The sequence below is a fragment of the Triticum urartu genome, chromosome 2 (genome assembly GCF_003073215.2).
Source record: "Triticum urartu cultivar G1812 chromosome 2, Tu2.1, whole genome shotgun sequence".
In the NCBI taxonomy this organism is placed as follows: Eukaryota; Viridiplantae; Streptophyta; class Magnoliopsida; order Poales; family Poaceae; genus Triticum; species Triticum urartu.
Genome location: NC_053023.1, coordinates 672,815,869 through 672,836,392, shown reverse-complemented (window position 1 = coordinate 672,836,392; position 20,524 = coordinate 672,815,869). Strand labels below are relative to the sequence as shown.

The 20,524-nt window shown below is 46.0% G+C and overlaps 1 protein-coding gene across 1 annotated transcript; it reads left to right on the top strand.

Annotated features, from left to right (window-relative positions):
- Positions 1-483: 483 nt before the first annotated feature.
- LOC125539633 (E3 ubiquitin-protein ligase RNF14-like) lies at positions 484-6,095 on the top strand. The gene is made up of 7 exons (XM_048703132.1): positions 484-1,134; positions 1,679-1,753; positions 1,843-2,383; positions 2,807-3,192; positions 4,636-4,850; positions 4,931-5,087; positions 5,589-6,095. The coding sequence occupies exons 1-7, from the start codon at positions 718-720 to the stop codon at positions 5,718-5,720; spliced, it is 1,923 nt and encodes a 640-aa protein (XP_048559089.1). The 5' UTR covers positions 484-717; the 3' UTR covers positions 5,721-6,095.
- The last annotated feature ends 14,429 nt before the right edge of the window (positions 6,096-20,524 follow it).

Genomic DNA, 20,524 nt, shown 5'->3' with positions numbered 1-20,524 from the left:
TCGCCGAAAATCTTAAAATAAATTCAAAAACAATGCAAGCATCAGAAATTGAATTCTGATGAATTAAGAATACCACCGTCTCTCTAATAATATAACCATATATTGGTTCATGAAAAACAATCAAACTAAAATCACATTTGAATAGTCAACGGCTTAGATTGGTTCATGAAAAACAATCAAACTAAAATCACAAAACATCTGCTTTGAATAGTCAACGGCTTGCGGTCAAACCACTGCAGCATCCCGGAAAAGAAAAACTGCAGCAAGCCTGTCAGCTGCGGAGGATCCGTCGTAGCAGACGTGGATGCGTCCGCTTACCGTTGACCCACGTTTTGCGTCGAACAGTCAACTATGGCCGGTCACTGCTGCCCGTTAAAAACGAAGAGAGAGAGAGAGAGAGAGAGAAGTGCAAGTACGCCTTCCACTTTTTTCTTCGAGCGAAATACGCCTTCCACAAAACCCCCCTTCTCCAGCGGTCCAGCCCAGCTCCAGAAACCAGAACTGGTCCAGCTGCGCGTCGAGCCGGAAGAGAGTTGTAATCGCGCGCCCCGAGATTCGTGCCGGCCCGCGGCCGGCGCCCCCACACCGCCTCACTCCCCGCCGTCAAATTCCGGGCCGCGCCGCCGCCAAACGCAGTCTACCGGACCCCTCTCTCTCTTCTACCCCCGGCCCTGCGCAACCTACCCGCCGCCGCCGCCGCCAAGGGGTTCGGCGGCGATGCCTCCTCGCAAGTCGTGGAAGCCCAAGGGCGGCAGCCGCGGCCCGGCGCAGAGGCCCCACGGGAAGTCCGCCGCCGCCCCATACCCTAACCCCGCCCACGAGTACCCCTACGACGCCTCGGCGGCCGCCGCCGCCGCAGAGGCCCTGGAGCGCCTCGACGTCTCCGCGGCCGCCGAGGAGGATCCTCCGGTGGAGACGTCGCCGTCTCCTCCCCAGCCCGAGGTCCCCGCGCCGGCACCGCCGTCTCAGCCGCCGGTGGAGGCCTCGTCGTCTGGGTCTGGGAGCGCCGCGGCGGGTGGGGGCCGGGAGGAAGGGGCCCTGAGGAGGCTGCGGGAGCTGGTGGGGATTGGTCGGGAGGAGGTGGAGTTGACTGAGGAGGAGGTGCGTGCCAACGATCAGAGGCAGGACGACGAGGTGACGGCTTAATCTCTCCCTCTCTGATTCGTGAATTGTCTTAGCTATTCAGTATATGGCGAAGCATGACTGATCAGCTTCATTGCCTTACAAATAAATAAATGCAATGAGTAGCTTCTATCATAGACATGACACCCTAGTGAGCTTCACGATTCTTTTTTCCTGCTGCTTTACCTGCTGATTCTTGAAGTCCAACAGAGGGCTGGAATTGTTTGCCATCTCTATGTGGAGTGGCTGCCAAAGGATCATGTGGTGCACACACACTGAGAGCCCTGCAGTTTAACAGTCATGCCTGCATTTGTCGTCAATCTCGTTGCTAAATTTCTATGATTGGGTGGGTTCGCGCCATTCATTGGAAATGAACCGGCGAAATTTAAACCGTGTCGTGCACATTCAATTGCCTAGGTGTATTAATTGTCCAATCGTACCATTGAGAGGCAGTCCTCGGATGCCGTTAACTCTTATTTTGTCGTTATCTTAGTTTCTAATTGGACGTGCGGTTATCACTTCGTTAAGTCTGATCGAATCTAAATCCAATGCTCAGATATGTGCCCTGGAAGCAATTTTTGGCGACACTGTTGTCATGTTGAATAGAAAGGAAGGCCAGCGGACTTTCCAGGTACACCCCTCACGACCAATTTTCAGGCTATATTCTTCTTACCTATAAGGGCAAGTGTTTCACCTGTCGTTGTAAACTTGTAATTACAGGTTCACGTGCATATTGAGATCCCAGATGGCACAGATGTATCGGCAAGGCTCAGTTTTGGTGCTGGAACACTAAATTATAAGGGAGCGCATGATGAAGATGCCTCTGATGATCTTGTTTACAAGTTTAGAGTTGAGCATTTACCTCCAATCCTGCTGACATGTCTCCTGCCTTCGTCATACCCGAGCCACCAGCCTCCCTTTTTCACTCTATCCACCGAATGGCTGGACAAAGTGATGCTTTCGTCATTATGTCACATGCTGGATATGATTTGGGAAGAGCAACTGGGCATGGAAGTAGTATATCAGTGGGTGCAATGGCTCCAAAGCTCTTCCCTTTCTTACTTAGGGTTTGATAATGAGATAGTTTTAAGCAAGGGTGATCTAACGTGTGTTGAAGATGGTGGGGATAACCGTGCTTGTCCAGATGATGCTCCACCTGATTTGACAATTCCAAGGATTATTAGATACAATGATGATAAGCGTCATGAAGCCTTTTTGCATGGTATCCATGACTGCATGATTTGTTTCAGCGAGCTTCCTGGTAACTCTTTCTTCCATTTTCAAGTAACTGTTTGCACTAGTGCTGTAGGAGTCTTGTGATGTGTTATACTTGCCACAATTGTTTTATATTGCCGCCTTGGAACTTCTCTTGGTTAGGTATTACTACTCAGTACAGTTTGGTTCCCAAACTATCCTTTTTTTCTGACAAGAAAATGACTAGATACGGTAACCGTAACATAATTATCTAGATGCCATGTTAGAGGTTCTCATTTGAGATAACAATTTGTCCTTGTTCTGTGTGAAATTGTCTTGTTTGTAAAATTGTAAACTTTAGAATCACGATACTGAGGTCTTCGTGATGCATCATCTCCAGCTTGGATGTTCTCCATTTACATTTTTGTTTGTCCGTGTTATTTGAATTAAGGGCACCCATATTTCTGAGTCTAATCTGTTACCTCATCAGGTGTCGATTTCATCAAACTTCCATGCCACCATTTCTTTTGCCGGAAATGCATGCAAACATATTGCAAAATGCATGTCAAGGAGGGAACTGTAGTGAAGTTGCTGTGTCCTGATACAAAATGTGAAGGTGTTGTTCCTCCCAATATATTGAAAAGGCTGCTGGGGGAAGACGAGTTTGAACGTTGGGAAGGATTGCTTCTTCAGAGAACTCTTGACGCCATGGCTGATGTAGTTTATTGTCCGAGATGTCAAACTGCTTGCTTGGAAGATGTAGGTGATGAAGCTGTGTGTTCAAGTTGTTTATTCAGCTTCTGCACACTTTGTAGAGAGCGCCGTCATGTTGGGGTGGAATGTTTATCTCCAGAAGAAAAACTTATTATTTTGGAGGTAGGTGGACTGTATCTCACATGCATACATTTAGCAAATACTCCCTTCGTTCCATTATATAAGGTGTAGGAGTATTTACTTTTTACTAAAATTCCATATTGGACTAAAATTCCATATTGTTGTTGTTGTTGTTGTTGTTGTTGTTGTTGTACATGGAGTAGTTACTCCAATTCTGCTTCCTTTTTTTGCAAGGGCCAATTCTGCTTGCTTTTGCAAGTTAATTACATGGAGTATCTTTCCGATTTATTTTTTCCATGTTGCATGCCATATGGCCATCGGGAATTATTGGAGATATGAATGCCATGCATGGATCATGGCATGTATGGCTGAATTAGTTTTTTTTATTACCGAATTAGTTAGGGGTACTATTGTCTCAAATTCACCTTTTAACCTATGACTTGTTTAACGTGCACAAAATAATTCATTACATTTAGGAACGGAATATGGCTCAGTAGGCCAAGGTTGGCAAATCATGTCCCACGGTCCCTGAGCATGAACTAATAGAAAATGTTTACTAACACTAGCAGCAATTTCTCAATAGATACTGACATGTACTCCCTCCGTTCCCTAATATAAGACCTTTTAGCTTTTCCTTGATTCGTATGTATCTAGACACATTTTAGTATGCATGTTCACTCATTTTAGTATGTATATAGTCAATATTTTGAAATAGCTATAAAAGGTCTTATATTAGGGAACAGAGGGAGTAATTTACTAGAAGCGTCTAGAATCAGTACCTCTTGGATCCTGGCATGCAACGAGGTGTTGATTCGAGCAATACATGATGAAGTAGATGTTTTACCCTAAGCTGAGGCTTTAATCCTGTCTCTTCTGTTCTTAAATCATTGGTTTCCATTCTAGGACAGTGTATAAGACCTGAATATAGATTAGTATAACCATTTCAACAAAGGACGAGATACAAGTTCATGCCAAGAAATTACTGATTTACTACATTCTGGCCAATGGTGAGACCTGGTAGGATGGAGATTAGTGACTATGGTAAGGCATGTATGGTGGCTATTGGAAGCTGATAGGCCTTGGGTGCAGTTAAGAGGATCTGGGGATATCGTATCCACTAGTGACTCACATGGAAAGTTTCTAAAGTGATTGCTTTCCAATATGGATCTAAATATCAGTCCTGAATCTAAGAGGTTATATGGTGTTCTACTTGTAGGCTTGATAGATAAGTATGATTGTCTGAGTTGCCAACATATTTTATCGTGATAAGACTGAATGCCTTTTGACCATCTTTTTAAACAGTTATTACCGCACTTCATGGCTAGGTGTCTGCAAGTATGATGTACATGTGTTTTTATTTATCCATCCACTGGATGATTATGTTGAAGAGAATTTACATTTTGACCAACTTCGGTAACAATGAGACTGTATTCTTCCCGGAGAGTCACATGTGTTTATTGGCATCCTAACTTTTATTTCACACAGAGACGTCAAAAGTCTGGGCAAGTTAAGGGAGATATCCAGAAGGTTATGGATGAAGTACGCAGCATCAAGGAAATTTTGAAGGATGCAAAACAGTGTCCACGATGCAAGATGGCTATATCTAAGATAGAAGGATGCAATAAGATGACCTGTTGGAACTGCGGGCGGTTCTTCTGCTACCAGTGTAATGCTGCAATCAGTGGATACGATCATTTCAAGTATGTTCTCTTTCAGTAATATCTAATTATGTTCATTGGCATAGCTGTTACTTGACAAATAATCATGTTGTTGCTTCCAGGGGTGATTGTGTGGTATTTGATCAGGAGGAAATTGATAGATGGGAAATGCAAATGAATCAAAGGCAACAACGCCAAGTAGTTGCGCAAGCGCAGGCTGAAATCTTCGAAGGAGAATATGGTTACCCATGTCCCACTTGCCGCAACCCAATTCCAAAGGTACTGTCAAAATCCTTTATCTGTAAAGGTATCTCAGGACCAGCATCTCTAGTAATAATGAGAATGATGCAATTGCCTGCCTTTTGCGTCAAGAAACCAAAATGTGCTATTTCACATACTTGTGGTTACTTTTGCGTCAAGAAACAGTTAAAAAAGTTGCCATTCAGGATTTTTACTCCCGTGGTGGTGCTTTCACCTCTAGTCATGATTACTTTGTTTAACTGTTTGTTCCGATTCAGTTGCAAATAACTTCTGAGCCATGACTAGTAATTAAATCAGCATGATGTTTAGGTCAGTTTACCTTTTTTTTTTTGCTTCAGTCAACAGATGTCAGGCTATAACCATTCCCCACACACTCCTAGTGAATTCACAGATATTCATTTACGGGTGTGAATTCATAGATCTTAACGACCTCAGATCGTAATATCATTGTTCTTACCATGTTGCACAATACCCCGCCATTCCTCATGATTCTCTATTTGCTTTGGTAACTTGGTGCAGATCGGAAACAACAACCATCTCTACTGCTGGGCATGCCAACGACACTTCTGTGCTCTGTGCCGGAAGGTTGTCCTCAAGACATCGCAGCATTTTGGTCCCAGGGGATGCAAGCAACATACCGCAGACGACTGACACAGGCTCTCCCATATCTGCAGCCTCGGTGCAAGCGCAATTTCTGAAGCTTCCCTGTATGTGCATACACAGTCGTCCCAAGGTGCATTTGCCTTGGCGGCGTTACCAGCATTTGGCGGCCTACATCCGTGTACTCGCTCAGTTATTTAAGTGTTTATGAACATAAATCTACGTCTTTAGTCCATTGGTTTCCGTGCCTGTTGTTGAGAAGAATCTGCATATTCAGGATGCCAGTTGTCCCCTTGTATCATGAACGGAACCGTTGCAGTGAAACCTTGCAAAAATCATTGACATTTACTGGTACTGGTGGTTGTGTCGTGATTTGTTCCATGTCTATGCAAATAAATTCAGTGTGTTAATGGATATATTTCTCTATGTTTCGGCAGTTTGACGTGTGTACGAGTATGATGCCCTTTTTTTAACCCGTGGCGTCAGTGTCTATATGATGAATTAAGTTGAATGTGCCGTGGTTGGAAACGTGTCTCCTTTGATAGAGCAACATACACATCCAGTTCACCCAAGTGCATGTACCATCCGGTTCATCGGATGTCTTTGCACTTGCTTTACTTCATACTCCCTCCGTTTCATAATATAAGTCGTTTTAGCAAGCTAAAACAGCTTGCTAAAACGACGTATATTTTGGAACAGAGGAAGTATAAAAAGATTGAGCTGGTGAAAAGACAACATACTTCATAGCATTTTGATTGGTAGGACTCGAATTGACGGGAATATCAATCAAATACTTCGAATGGTTCACCATGGATGAAACACAGCGTTGGCATGCAATGCAGCCCGACGACCAAGTGCGATTCGTAACACTAGCTAGTACGTAGTAGGCAGCAACGGATTATTACTGTATCTGGGTGTAAATGCAGGCTTGGATGTTGATAGTTTCCGCCTCATATGGCTTGACAGAATTGGGCAGGAGGAACTGGAAGCGGTGGTCGGGATCGGGTAGGCCACTGGAGAGATTCGTGCATTCCACGTTGAAGAAAGATTTCAGGCGCTCACCATACCAGCCGCCTAATCTTTCGAACTCGAGCTCGACCCCGTAGAAGATCTCGTCGCCGCCGTCAGTTCGGGGGCACACGCATACAGCGGAGACGGCGCGTCCGAGGGACACGGGCGACACCATCACCAGGAACAGCAGCTCCCTGGCGCCGTCCCCGACGATGACGACGTTGAAGCCGTCCTCGAGGTCCACGGAGAAGGACTCCCCGGCGCGGGCGCCGGTGGTGCACGGCCACTCGTGTTCTCCGGCGAAGTGGGCCGGCAGCATCTCCGTCGAGCCGACGAAGCCGCAGGCCTCCTCGGGGCAGTGGCACGGCGCGTGGAGGCAGTCTTCGAGGTGGCGGGGCCCGTCGTAGTAGACCGGTCTGGCGGCGCATCCGTAGGCGGCGTTGGGGCAGGGCGCGCGGATGGACTCCACCAGCCGCTCCAAGTCGTGGTTCCGGCGGTAGCCGTCGGCCATCGGGGCGCGACACACGTGGCAGGTCCGCGCCGAGGCCAGCTTACCGCGACACTGCTCGCACAGCGCGTGCCCCACCCCGCACTGCAGGGCCGGAGACATGGCAGGCAGATTTATCTTGTTACGACGTACGATTAGTGCTCGGGCAGAAGGAGAGACGGACGGGGGTTGGCGCGTGCGTGCGTGCGAGTACGTACCTGGAAGATGGGCGGCTTGAGCGGGAGGCAGCAGACACCGCAGTCGAGTGCATCGGCGTCCGCCAGCGTCAGGTTCTCGAGCGCCGCGCGTGTGGACGGTGGCGCCATTCTTGCCGGCTACAAGTCCGTTGAACAACAGTACTCCTGTACTACAAGCCGGTCTCGTCTCATGGTAGTATCTTCCTCGCCGGCCGGCCGGTATATATCTTGTGTCACTCGTCTCGCTAATAATAATTAATAAATCCATCCAGCATCCCGAGAGCCTTTTCGATCGCCAGCGCGCTACTGCTTCCCGTGTTAATGTGTTCCTCGATTTGTGTCCCAACCAACACGTACGCCTAGTCCCAAGGAGCATAAAATTCGTTGATCGATCGATCTTCCCTGCGACTCTCATATTCATAAAATTTAGAGTATTTTTTATTAGGCTGAGAGGGTCTCTATTTGAGCCCGAGTAGAAGGAGTGAAGCCTATTTTAAACCCTTAGATTGTAAAGCTCGACGCAAACGAACCCCGTGCCTAATCCCTGAATGTGCCTTGTTCTTTGTAATATGGATAATTTTTAACCTTAAGGCCGTATCCAAACGAGGATTCCATGGAATGGCCGGGATGGGGGTGTTATGCAGCACATATGTACGGACCGACTGTCAGCACATTATAGAACCTAAATTCTAATTAGTGCAGTTGCATTTTCTGGGTGTTGCGAGCACACCCTTCGTGAGCCGTCAGATCGATCACCGATCGTGCCCAGGTGACACCTAGTCGAGGCGAAGCGTCTCGAAGCGGTCGAAACGCCTGCCTAGGGCGAAGCGTCTCGAAGAGGGCGAGGCCAAGTGAGGTCGGCGTCGTTCTCGGCTTGCGAGGAGATGGTTCGGCGGTGCGTTGATAAACTCGCCTCCCAACTCCCCTCGTTTTCACTCTAAATTTTGTACGCAATTTGGTGGGTGGGGGGAGGGGGGTCCGTGTTCTTCCCGTGCTGGTTAGGGTACGCAGTGGTGCTCGTTTATTCGATTTGTTCCATTAGGATTTCCATTTCGCGTGATGGCGTGGTCAAGGTAGGGTTCTATCGATGAGTTGACGAGGAGGGAGTTGGTCGATGTAGGGTATGCAGTGGCGTGTTTTTGGCCTGGTGATGCGATGATGAATGTGGGATTGCTCTGTACGAAGAGGGGCGAGGGCGAGGGGGTGCGTCCCATGCTGTAGATTTATTTGAAGTGCCTTTTTATGGTCATGCTGGTAAGCAAGCAAGTTTTATGCTGGCAATTAGGCAAGTTTTAGTACGGTTTGTGTGGGTTTGCCAGGAGTTGGGGTTAGGAGTGCCAGATGCGGTAGATGTTTTTGCTGACCAACAGACAAGTTTTATGCTGACAATCAAGCAAGTTTTGGTATAGTTTGTATGGGTAGCTGTTAGGAGTTGGGGTTAGGAGTGCCACATGAGGTAGATGTTTTTACTGACCAGCAGGCAAGTTTTATGCTGACAAACAAGCAAGTTTTGGTATGATTTGTGTGGGTAGTTGCCAGGAGTTGGGGTTAGTAGTGCCAGATGAGGTAGTGATAATGATAATGATGATCATGTTGATACTCCACATAAAGAATCTGATAATGAAATAGAAATAGAACCTGAAGTTGAGCTTGATAACCCACCACCTAAGAATAAAATATATAATAAAAAAGACTTTGTTGCTAGAAAACATGGTAAAGAAAGAGAACCATATATTCAAAAACCTACGCCTTTTCCTAGTAAAGCCTTGAAAACTAAAGATGAAGATGCTTTCAATCGTTTTGTTGAATTTCTTAGACCTTTATTTCTGCAAGTACCTTTGATTGATGCTATGAAAATGCATCCTTATGCTATATATATAAAAGTTATTGTTAGTAATAAAAGGAAAATACCTGAGGCTGATTTGAGTAAGTTGACACCTATTGAATTTTTTTTACAAATGGCTGACAAATCAACCATTATACCTGTCGGTATTTCTGAGGACGTCTCCGCACTACAAAAAAACACTTCTGTGATGATACGAGTTTGTCACAATAGGACATGTTTTATGTCATGCATGTACATCCGTGACGATTTTATGATACAATCAAGATAGACGTACATGTGTTGTCGTAGAAGTGTTCCATGAAAATACTCATCACGAAAGTGCCAACTTCCATAACGATAAATGATGTGTCATGAAAGTGTTTTCGTCAAGGGTAACCAGTTGAAGAGGTAGGTTTAGGGTTTTGCGTGGGTGGCTAACATCCAGCCTCACGTCTTAATATATAGATGATCAGAATACAGTTACATATGTATACAAATACGTGTACATGTATAATATGCTAGACCATATTTTACATGCCCCCTCAATCTGAACTACATACAAGATTCAGATTGGTTCTAAAGCGGTCTAGCATCTGTCGAGTAGCGGGTTTAGTAAATACATCCGCTAGCTGATCATCAGTTGAGATGAACCTGACTTCCAGTTTACCAACAGCTACTCGTTCTCACAAAATGGAAATCAATCTCAATGTGTTTGGTCCGAGCATGAAACACTGGATTCGCCGTCAGGTAAGTTGCCCCTAAGTTATCACTGAAGGAAATATGCCCTAGAGGCAATAATAAAGTTATTATTTATTTCCTTATATCATGATAAATGTTTATTATTCATGCTAGAATTGTATTAACCGGAAACATAATACATGTGTGAATACATAGACAAACAGAGTGTCACTAGTATGCCTCTACTTGACTAGCTCGTTAATCAAAGATGGTTATGTTTCCTAACCATGAACAAAGAGTTGTTATTTGATTAACGAGATCACATCATTAGGTGAATGATCTGATTGACATGACCCATTCCATTAGCTTAGCACCCGATCGTTTAGTATGTTGCTATTGCTTTCTTCATGACTTATACATGTTCCTATGACTATGAGATTATGAAACTCCCGTTTGCCGGAGGAACACTTTGTGTGCTACCAAACGTCACAACGTAAATGGGTGATTATAAAGGTGCTCTACAAGTGTCTCCAAAGGTACATGTTGGGTTGGCATATTTCAAGATTAGGATTTGTCACTCCGATTGTCGGAGAGGTATCTCTGGGCCCTCTCGGTAATACACATCACATAAGCCTCGCAAGCATTGCAACTAATGAGTTAGTTGCGAGATGATGTATTACGGAACGAGTAAAGAGACTTGCCGGTAACGAGATTGAACTAGGTATTGAGATACCGACGATCGAATCTCGGGCAAGTAACATACCGATGACAAAGGGAACAACGTATGTTGTTATGCGGTCTGACCAATAAAGATCTTCATAGAATATGTAGGAGCCAATATGAGCATCCAGGTTCCGCTATTGGTTATTGACCGGAGACGTGTCTCAGTCATGTCTACATTGTTCTCGAACCCGTAGGGTCCGCACGCTTAAGGTTTCGATGACAGTTATATTATGAGTTTATGAGTTTTAATGTACCGAAGTTAGTTCGGAGTCCCGGATGTGATCACGGACATGACGAGGAGTCTCGAAATGGTCGAGACATAAAGATTGATATATTGGACGGCTATATTCGGACACCGGAAGTGTTCCGGGGAAGTTTCGGATAAAACCGGAGCACCGGGGGGTTACCGGAACCCCCCGGGGGGTTAATGGGCCGCATGGGCCTAAAGTGGAGAAGAGGAGGGGCTGCCAGGGCAGGCCGCGCGCCCCCTCTCCCCCCTAGTCCGAATTGGACGAGGAGGGAGGGGCGGCGCCCCCCTCTCCTCTCTCCCTTCCTTCCCCCTCTCCTAATTAGACAAGGAAAGGGAGGGGAGTCCTACTCCCGGTAGGAGTAGGACTCCTCCTGCGCGCCTCCTACTAGGGCCGGCCGCACCCCCCTTGGATCCTTTATATACGGAGGCAATAGGAACCCCTTGACACACAAGTTGATCCACGTGATCATATTCTTAGCCGTGTGTGGTGCCCCCTTCCACCATAGTCCTCGATAATATTGTAGCGGTGCTTAGGCGAAGCCCTGCGATGGTAGTACATCAAGACCGTCACCACGCCGTCGTGCTGACGGAACTCTTCCCCGACACTTTGCTGGATCGGAGTCCGGGGATCGTCATCGAGCTGAACGTGTGCTAGAACTCGGAGGTGCCATAGTTTTGGTGCTTGATCGGTCGGGCCGTGGAGACGTACGACTACATCAACCAAACGCTTCCGTTGTCGATCTACAAGGGTACGTAGATCACACTCTCCCCCTCTCGTTGCTATGCATCACCATGATCTTGCGTGTGCGTAGGAATTTTTTTGAAATTACTACGTTCCCCAACAGTGGCATCCGAGCCTAGGTTTTATATGTTGATGTTATATGCACGAGTAGAACACAAGTGAGTTGTGGGCGATATAAGTCATACTGCTTACCAGCATGTCATACTTTGGTTCGGCGGTATTGTTGGACGAAGCGGCCCGGACCGACATTACGCGTACGCTTACGCGAGACCGGTTCTCCCAACGTGCTTTGCACATAGGTGGCTTGCGGGTGACATTTTCTCCAACTTTAGTTGAACCGAGTGTGGCTACGCCCGGTCCTTGCGAAGGTTAAAACAGCACCAACTTGACAAACTATCGTTGTGGTTTTGATGCGTAGGTAAGATTGGTTCTTGCTTAAGCCCGTAGCAGCCACGTAAAACTTGCAACAACAAAGTAGAGGACGTCTAACTTGTTTTTGCAGGGCATGTTGTGATGTGATATGGTCAAGACATGATGCTAAATTTTATTGTATGAGATGATCATGTTTTGTAACCGAGTTATCGGCAACTGGCAGGAGCCATATGGTTGTCGCTTTATTGTATGCAATGCAATCGCGCTGTAATGCTTTACTTTATCACTAAGCGGTAGCGATAGTCATGGAAGCATAAGATTGGCAAGACGAAAACGATGCTACGATGGAGATCAAGGTGTCGCGCCGGTGACGATGGTGATCACGACGGTGCTTCGAAGATGAAGATCACAAGCACAAGATGATGATGGCCATATCATATCACTTATATTGATTGCATGTGATGTTTATCTTTTATGCATCTTATCTTGCTTTGATTGACGGTAGCATTATAAGATGATCTCTCACTAATTATCAAGAAGTGTTCTCCCTGAGTATGCACCGTTGCGAAAGTTCTTCGTGCTGAGACACCACGTGATGATCGGGTGTGATAGGCTCTACGTTCAAATACAACGGGTGCAAAACAGTTGCACACGCGGAATACTCAGGTTATACTTGACGAGCCAAGCATATACAGATATGGCCTCGGAACACGGAGACCGAAAGGTCGAGCGTGAATCATATAGTAGATATGATCAACATAGTGATGTTCACCAATGAAACTACTCCATCTCACGTGATGATCGGACATGGTTTAGTTGATTTGGATCACGTAATCACTTAGAGGATTAGAGGGATATCTATCTAAGTGGGAGTTCTTTAAGTAAATTAATTGAACCTAAATTTATCATGAAACTTAGTACCTGATAGTATCTTGCTTGTTTATGCTTGATTGTAGATAGATGGCTCGTGCTGTTGTTCCGTTGAATTTTAATGCGTTCCTTGAGAAAGCAAAGTTGAAAGATGATGGTAGCAATTACACGGACTGGGTCCGTAACTTGAGGATTATCCTCATTGATGCACAGAAGAATTACGTCCTGGAAGCACCGCTGGGTGCCAGGCCTGCTGCTGGAGCAACACCAGATGTTATGAACGTCTGGCAGAGCAAAGCTGATGACTACTCGATAGTTCAGTGTGCCATGCTTTACGGCTTAGAATCGGGACTTCAACGACGTTTTGAACGTCATGGAGCATATGAGATGTTCCAGGAGTTGAAGTTAATATTTCAAGCAAATGCCCGGATTGAGAGATATGAAGTCTCCAATAAGTTCTATAGCTGCAAGATGGAGGAGAACAGTTCTGTCAGTGAGCATATACTCAAAATGTCTAGGTATAATAATCACTTGATTCAATTGGGAGTTAATCTTCCAGATGATTGCGTCATTGACAGAATTCTCCAATCACTGCCACCAAGCTACAAGAGCTTCGTGATGAACTATAATATGCAAGGGATGAATAAGACTATTCCCGAGCTCTTCGCAATGTTGAAAGCTGCGGAGGTAGAAATCAAGAAGGAGCATCAAGTGTTGATGGTCAACAAGACCACTGGTTTCAAGAAAAAGGGCAAAGGGAAAAAAAAGGGAAACTTCAAAAAGAACAACAAGCAAGTTGCTACTCAAGAGAAGAAACCCAAACCTGGACCTAAGCCTGAAACTGAGTGCTTCTACTGCAAGCAGACTGGTCACTGGAAGCGGAACTGCCCCAAGTATTTGGCGGATAAGAAGGATGGCAAGGTGAACAAAGGTATATGTGATATACATGTTATTGATGTGTACCTTACTAATGCTCGCAGTAGCACCTGGGTATTTGATACTGGTTCTGTTGCTAATATTTGCAACTCGAAACAGGGACTACGGATTAAGCGAAGATTGGCTAAGGACGAGGTGACGATGCGCGTGGGAAATGGTTCCAAAGTCGATGTGATCGCAGTCGGCACGCTACCTCTACATCTACCTTCGGGATTAATATTAGACCTAAGTAATTGTTATTTGGTGCCAGTGTTAAGCATGAACATTATATCTGGATCTTGTTTGATGCGAGACGGTTATTCATTTAAATCTGAGAATAATGGTTGTTCTATTTATATGAGTAATATCTTTTATGGTCATGCACCCTTAAAGAGTGGTCTATTTTTATTGAATCTCGATAGTAGTGACACACATATTCATAGTGTTGAAGCCAAAAGATGCAGAGTTGATAATGATAGTGCAACTTATTTGTGGCACTGCCGTTTAGATCATATCGGTGTAAAGCGCATGAAGAAACTCCATACTGATGGACTTTTGGAACCACTTGATTATGAATCACTTGGTACTTGCGAACCGTGCCTCATGGGCAAGATGGCTAAAACACCGTTCTCCGGTACTATGGAGAGAGCAACAGGTTTGTTGGAAATCATACATACAGATGTATGTGGTCCGATGAATATTGAGGCTCGTGGCGGATATCGTTATTTTCTCACCTTCACAGATGACTTAAGCAGATATGGGTATATCTACTTAATGAAACATAAGTCTGAAACGTTTGAAAAGTTCAAAGAATTTCAGAGTGAAGTAGAAAATCATCGTAACAAGAAAATAAAATTCCTACGATCTGATCGTGGAGGAGAATATTTGAGTTACGAGTTTGGTGTACATTTGAAAAATTGTGGAATAGTTTTGCAACTCATGCCACCCGGAACACCACAGCGTAATGGTGTGTCCGAACGTCGTAATCGTACTTTACTAGATATGGTGCGATCTATGATGTCTCTTACTGATTTACCGCTATCGTTTTGGGGATACGCTCTAGAGACGGCCGCATTCACGTTAAATAGGGCACCATCAAAATCCGTTGAGACGACGCCTTATGAACTATGGTTTGGCAAGAAACCAAAGTTGTCGTTTCTGAAAGTTTGGGGCTGCGATGCTTATGTGAAAAAGCTTCAACCTGATAAGCTCGAACCCAAATCGGAGAAATGTGTCTTCATAGGATATCCAAAGGAGACTATTGGATACACCTTCTATCACAGATCCGAAGGCAAGACTTTTGTTGCTAAATTCGGAAACTTTTTGGAGAAGGAGTTTCTCTCGAAAGAAGTGAGTGGGAGGACAGTAGAACTTGACAAGGTAACTGTACCTGCTCCCTTATTGGAAAGTAGTGCATCACAGAAAACTGTTTCAGTGACACCTACACCAGTTAGTGAGGAAGCTAATGATGATAATCATGAAACTTCAGAACAAGATACTACTGAACCTCGTAGATCAACCAGAGTGAGATCCGCACCAGAGTGGTACGGTAATCCTGTTCTGGAAGTCATGCTACTAGATCATGATGAACCTACGAACTATGAAGAAGCGATGGTGAGCCCAGATTCCGCAAAATGGCTTGAAGCCATGAAATCTGAGATGGGATCCATGTATGAGAACAAAGTATGGACTTTGGTTGACTTTCCCGATGATCGGCAAGCAATTGAGAATAAATGGATCTTCAAGAAGAAGACTGACGCTGACGGTAATATTACTGTCTACAAAGCTCGACTTGTCGCAAAAGGTTTTCGGCAAGTTCAAGGGATTGACTACGATGAGACCTTCTCACCCGTAGCGATGCTTAAGTCTGTCCGAATCATGTTAGCAATTGCCGCATTTTATGATTATGAAATTTGGCAGATGGATGTCAAAACTGCATTCCTGAATGGATTTCTGGAAGAAGAGTTGTATATGATGCAACCAGAAGGTTTTGTCGATCCAAAGGGAGCTAACAAAGTGTGCAAGCTCCAGCGATCCATTTATGGACTGGTGCAAGCCTCTCGGAGTTGGAATAAACGCTTTGATAGTGTGATCAAAGCATTTGGTTTTATACAGACTTTTGGAGAAGCCTGTATTTACAAGAAAGTGAGTGGGAGCTCTGTAGCATTTCTGATATTATATGTGGATGACATATTACTAATTGGAAATGATATAGAATTTCTGGATAGCATAAAGGGATACTTGAATAAGAGTTTTTCAATGAAAGACCTCGGTGAAGCTGCTTACATATTAGGCATTAAGATCTATAGAGATAGATCAAGACGCTTAATTGGACTTTCACAAAGCACATACCTTGACAAATTTTTGAAGAAGTTCAAAATGGATCAAGCAAAGAAAGGGTTCTTGCCTGTGTTACAAGGTGTGAAGTTGAGTAAGACTCAATGCCCGACCACTGCAGAAGATAGAGAGAAAATGAAAGATGTTCCCTATGCTTCAGCCATAGGCTCTATCATGTATGCAATGCTGTGTACCAGACCTGATGTGTGCCTTTCTATAAGTCTAGCAGGGAGGTACCAAAGTGATCCAGGAGTGGATCACTGGACAGCGGTCAAGAACATCCTGAAATACCTGAAAAGGACTAAGGATATGTTTCTCATATATGGAGGTGACAAAGAGCTCATCGTAAAAGGTTACGTTGATGCAAGCTTTGACACTGATCCGGACGATTCTAAATCGCAAACCGGATACGTGTTTACATTAAACGGTGGAGCTGTCAGTTGGTGTAGTTCTAAACAAAGCGTTGTAGCGGGATCTACATGTGAAGCGGAGTACATAGCTGCTTCGGAAGCAGCAAATGAAGGAGTCTGGATGAAGGAGTTCATATCCAATCTAGGTGTCATACCTAGTGCATCGGGTCCAATAAAAATCTTTTGTGACAATACTGGTGCAATTGCCTTGGCAAAGGAATCCAGATTTCACAAGAGAACCAAGCACATCAAGAGACGCTTCAATTCCATCCGGGATCTAGTCCAGGTGGGAGACATAGAGATTTGCAAGATACATACGGATCTGAATGTTGCAGACCCGTTGACTAAGCCTCTTCCACGAGCAAAACATGATCAACACCAAGGCTCCATGGGTGTTAGAATCATTACTGTGTAATCTAGATTATTGACTCTAGTGCAAGTGGGAGACTAAAGGAAATATGCCCTAGAGGCAATAATAAAGTTATTATTTATTTCCTTATATCATGATAAATGTTTATTATTCATGCTAGAATTGTATTAACCGGAAACATAATACATGTGTGAATACATAGACAAACAGAGTGTCACTAGTATGCCTCTACTTGACTAGCTCGTTAATCAAAGATGGTTATGTTTCCTAACCATGAACAAAGAGTTGTTATTTGATTAACGGGATCACATCATTAGGTGAATGATCTGATTGACATGACCCATTCCATTAGCTTAGCACCCGATCGTTTAGTATGTTGCTATTGCTTTCTTCATGACTTATACATGTTCCTATGACTATGAGATTATGAAACTCCCGTTTGCCAGAGGAACACTTTGTGTGCTACCAAACGTCACAACGTAAATGGGTGATTATAAAGGTGCTCTACAGGTGTCTCCAAAGGTACATGTTGGGTTGGCGTATTTCAAGATTAGGATTTGTCACTCCGATTGTCAGAGAGGTATCTCTGGGCCCTCTCGATAATACACATCACATAAGCCTTGCAAGCATTGCAACTAATGAGTTAGTTGTGAGATGATGTATTACCGAACGAGTAAAGAGACTTGCCGATAACGAGATTGAACTAGGTATTGAGATACCGACGATCGAATCTCGGGCAAGTAACATACCGATGACAAAGGGAACAACGTATGTTGTTATGCGGTCTAACCGATAAAGATCTTCGTAGAATATGTAGGAGCCAATATGAGCATCCAGGTTCCGCTATTGGTTATTGACCGGAGACATGTCTCGATCATGTCTACATTGTTCTCGAACCCGTAGGGTCCGCACGCTTAAGGTTTCGATGACAGTTATATTATGAGTTTATGAGTTTTGATGTACCGAAGTTAGTTCGGAGTCCCGGATGTGATCACGGACATGACGAGGAGTCTCGAAATGGTCGAGACATAAAGATTGATATATTGGACGGCTATATTCGGACACCGGAAGTGTTTCGGGGAAGTTTCGGATAAAACCGGAGCATCGGGGGGTTACCGGAACCCCCCGGGGGGTTAATGGGCCGCATGGGCCTAAAGTGGAGAAGAGGAGGGGCTGACAGGGCAGGCCGCGCCCCCTCTCCCCCTAGTCCGAATTGGACGAGGAGGGAGGGGCGGCGCCCCCCTCTCCTCTCTCCCTTCCTTCCCCCTCTCCTAGTTAGACAAGGAAAGGGAGGGGAGTCCTACTCCCGGTAGGAGTAGGACTCCTCCTGCGCGCCTCCTACTCGGGCCGGCCGCACCCCCCCTTGGATCCTTTATATACGGAGGCAAGAGGAACCCCTTGACACACAAGTTGATCCACGTGATCATATTCTTAGCCGTGTGCGGTGCCCCCTTCCACCATAGTCCTCGATAATATTGTAGCGGTGCTTAGACGAAGCCCTGCGACGGTAGTACATCAAGACCGTCACCACGCCGTCGTGCTGACGAAACTCTTCCCCGACACTTTGCTGGATCGGAGTCCGGGGATCGTCATCGAGCTGAACGTGTGCTAGAACTCGGAGGTGCCGTAGTTTCGGTGCTTGATCGGTCGGGCCGTGGAGACGTACGACTACATCAACCAAACGCTTCTGTTGTCGATCTACAAGGGTACGTAGATCACACTCTCCCCCTCTCGTTGCTATGCATCACCATGATCTTGTGTGTGCGTAGGAAATTTTTTGAAATTACTACGTTCCTCAACAATCACACCATAATATGGGTGTGCGCTGCCATGTGACTCCAAGTTCTGTGAGAACTGTGTCTGTCCAAATGGCTTCGGCTACGCCATTGGCCAATGCCTTATACTCTGCCTCGGTGCTAGACCTCGAGACTGTAGGCTGCTTCTTGGAAGTCCAAGATATAAGATTGGGTCCAACAAATACAGCAAAGCCACTAGTAGAACGCCTGTCATCAACACAACCTGCCCAATCTGCATCGGTGAATATACTGACTCCAGTAAATCCGGACTTACGAATCCATAGCCCCTTGTCTAGCGTACCTTTGACATACCTCAGAATACGCTTAACCGCTTCCCAATGAACCTTCGTAGGCTGAGATAGGAACCGACACACTTTGTTCACGGCAAAGGAGATGTCTGAACGAGTGAGTGTCAGATACTGAAGTGCTCCAACTACACTGCGATACATGAAAAAAGTCATCGGTACTCAGCAATGCACCACTATGACGCGAGAGGCTCTCGGATGTGGCAAGAGGAGTGGAAGTGGACTTGCAGTTCTCCATGTTGACGCGATGAAGGAGATCAAGTGCATACTTCTTCTGCGTCAATGTCATGCCCCCTGAATGAAAGGACGGTTCCAGTCCAAGAAAGTACTCCAGTCGGCCCAAGTCTTTGATGGGAAAACTCACAGACAAGGACTGCACAAGGCGATCCACCACAGTAGGTGTAGAACCAGCAATCACAACATCATCAACATACACTAGCATGTATATCTGGATAGCACCATGTGAAAAGATGAACAAGGGCGCATCTGCCTTGGAGGGAACAAAACCAAGCTGTGAGAGACGCTGACACAGCCGAGCATACCAGGCACGCGATGACTGTTTGAGCCCGTAGATACACCTCTGGAGTTTGCAGACATGAGAGGGATAACGAGCATCCTCAAAACCAAGGGGCTGCTGCATGTAGACATCTTCGGCCAAAAAACCATGGAGAAAAGCATTACTCACATCAATTTGTCGAAAACTCCACCCGCGGGAGACAACAAGAGAGAGGATCAGACGAACCGTGGCAGGCTTCACCATGGGGCCGAAAGTATCTCCATAGTCGATCCCTTGCTGTTGAGTAAAACCACGAGCAACAAGGCGAGCTTTGTGCTTGTCAACAGTATGGTCGATGCTTGGTCTTAAAGATCCACTTGCAGCCCACAACATTAACACCAGGAGGCCGAGATACCAACACCCATGTGTGCGTATGACAAAGGGCGGCAAATTCCTCAGACATGGCGGCACACCAAGACGGTTCACCAAGAGAATCACGATGAGAAGTGGGTGCGGCGAAGAATGCACGCCGACGAGTGTCGTACCGCACCGTGCCATCCGTGTATGTCTTGGGCTTACGCGTATGATCGCGGTGACGGGTAACCATAGTGTGCCCGGGAGCCACATCATCGGTAGATGGTGGCGGCGAGGACGGAGACCCGACCAGTGGTGTCACGGCTGAACGATCTTCAGCAGTAGGCGACACGGGCCGGGGAGACGCGTCGGGCTGGGCCGGACCAGGTGACGACAAAGAGCCAGGTGGAGACGGAAGCCCAGGAGACGCGGCTGGCGACCCGGCGATGACGGGCGAGGCAGGCCGGGTCGACCCAGGCGAGGCGGGAGATGCAGCGGGCGACCCAGTCGGACCCATGGTCGCGCCAGCGGTCGAGGCAGACTGGGCCACGGACGCGCCATCGGGCGAGGCCGACGAGGCCGCCTTAGGAGGCGTGGTATGCACGTCGGTCATGCCGGCGGATGCAGGTGCGGTGACGGGTTCCTGGGAAGAAATTAGAGCAGCATCTGCAGAAAACAAGTCAGGTGACAAATATAACAGGTCGTATTTCCGCACAT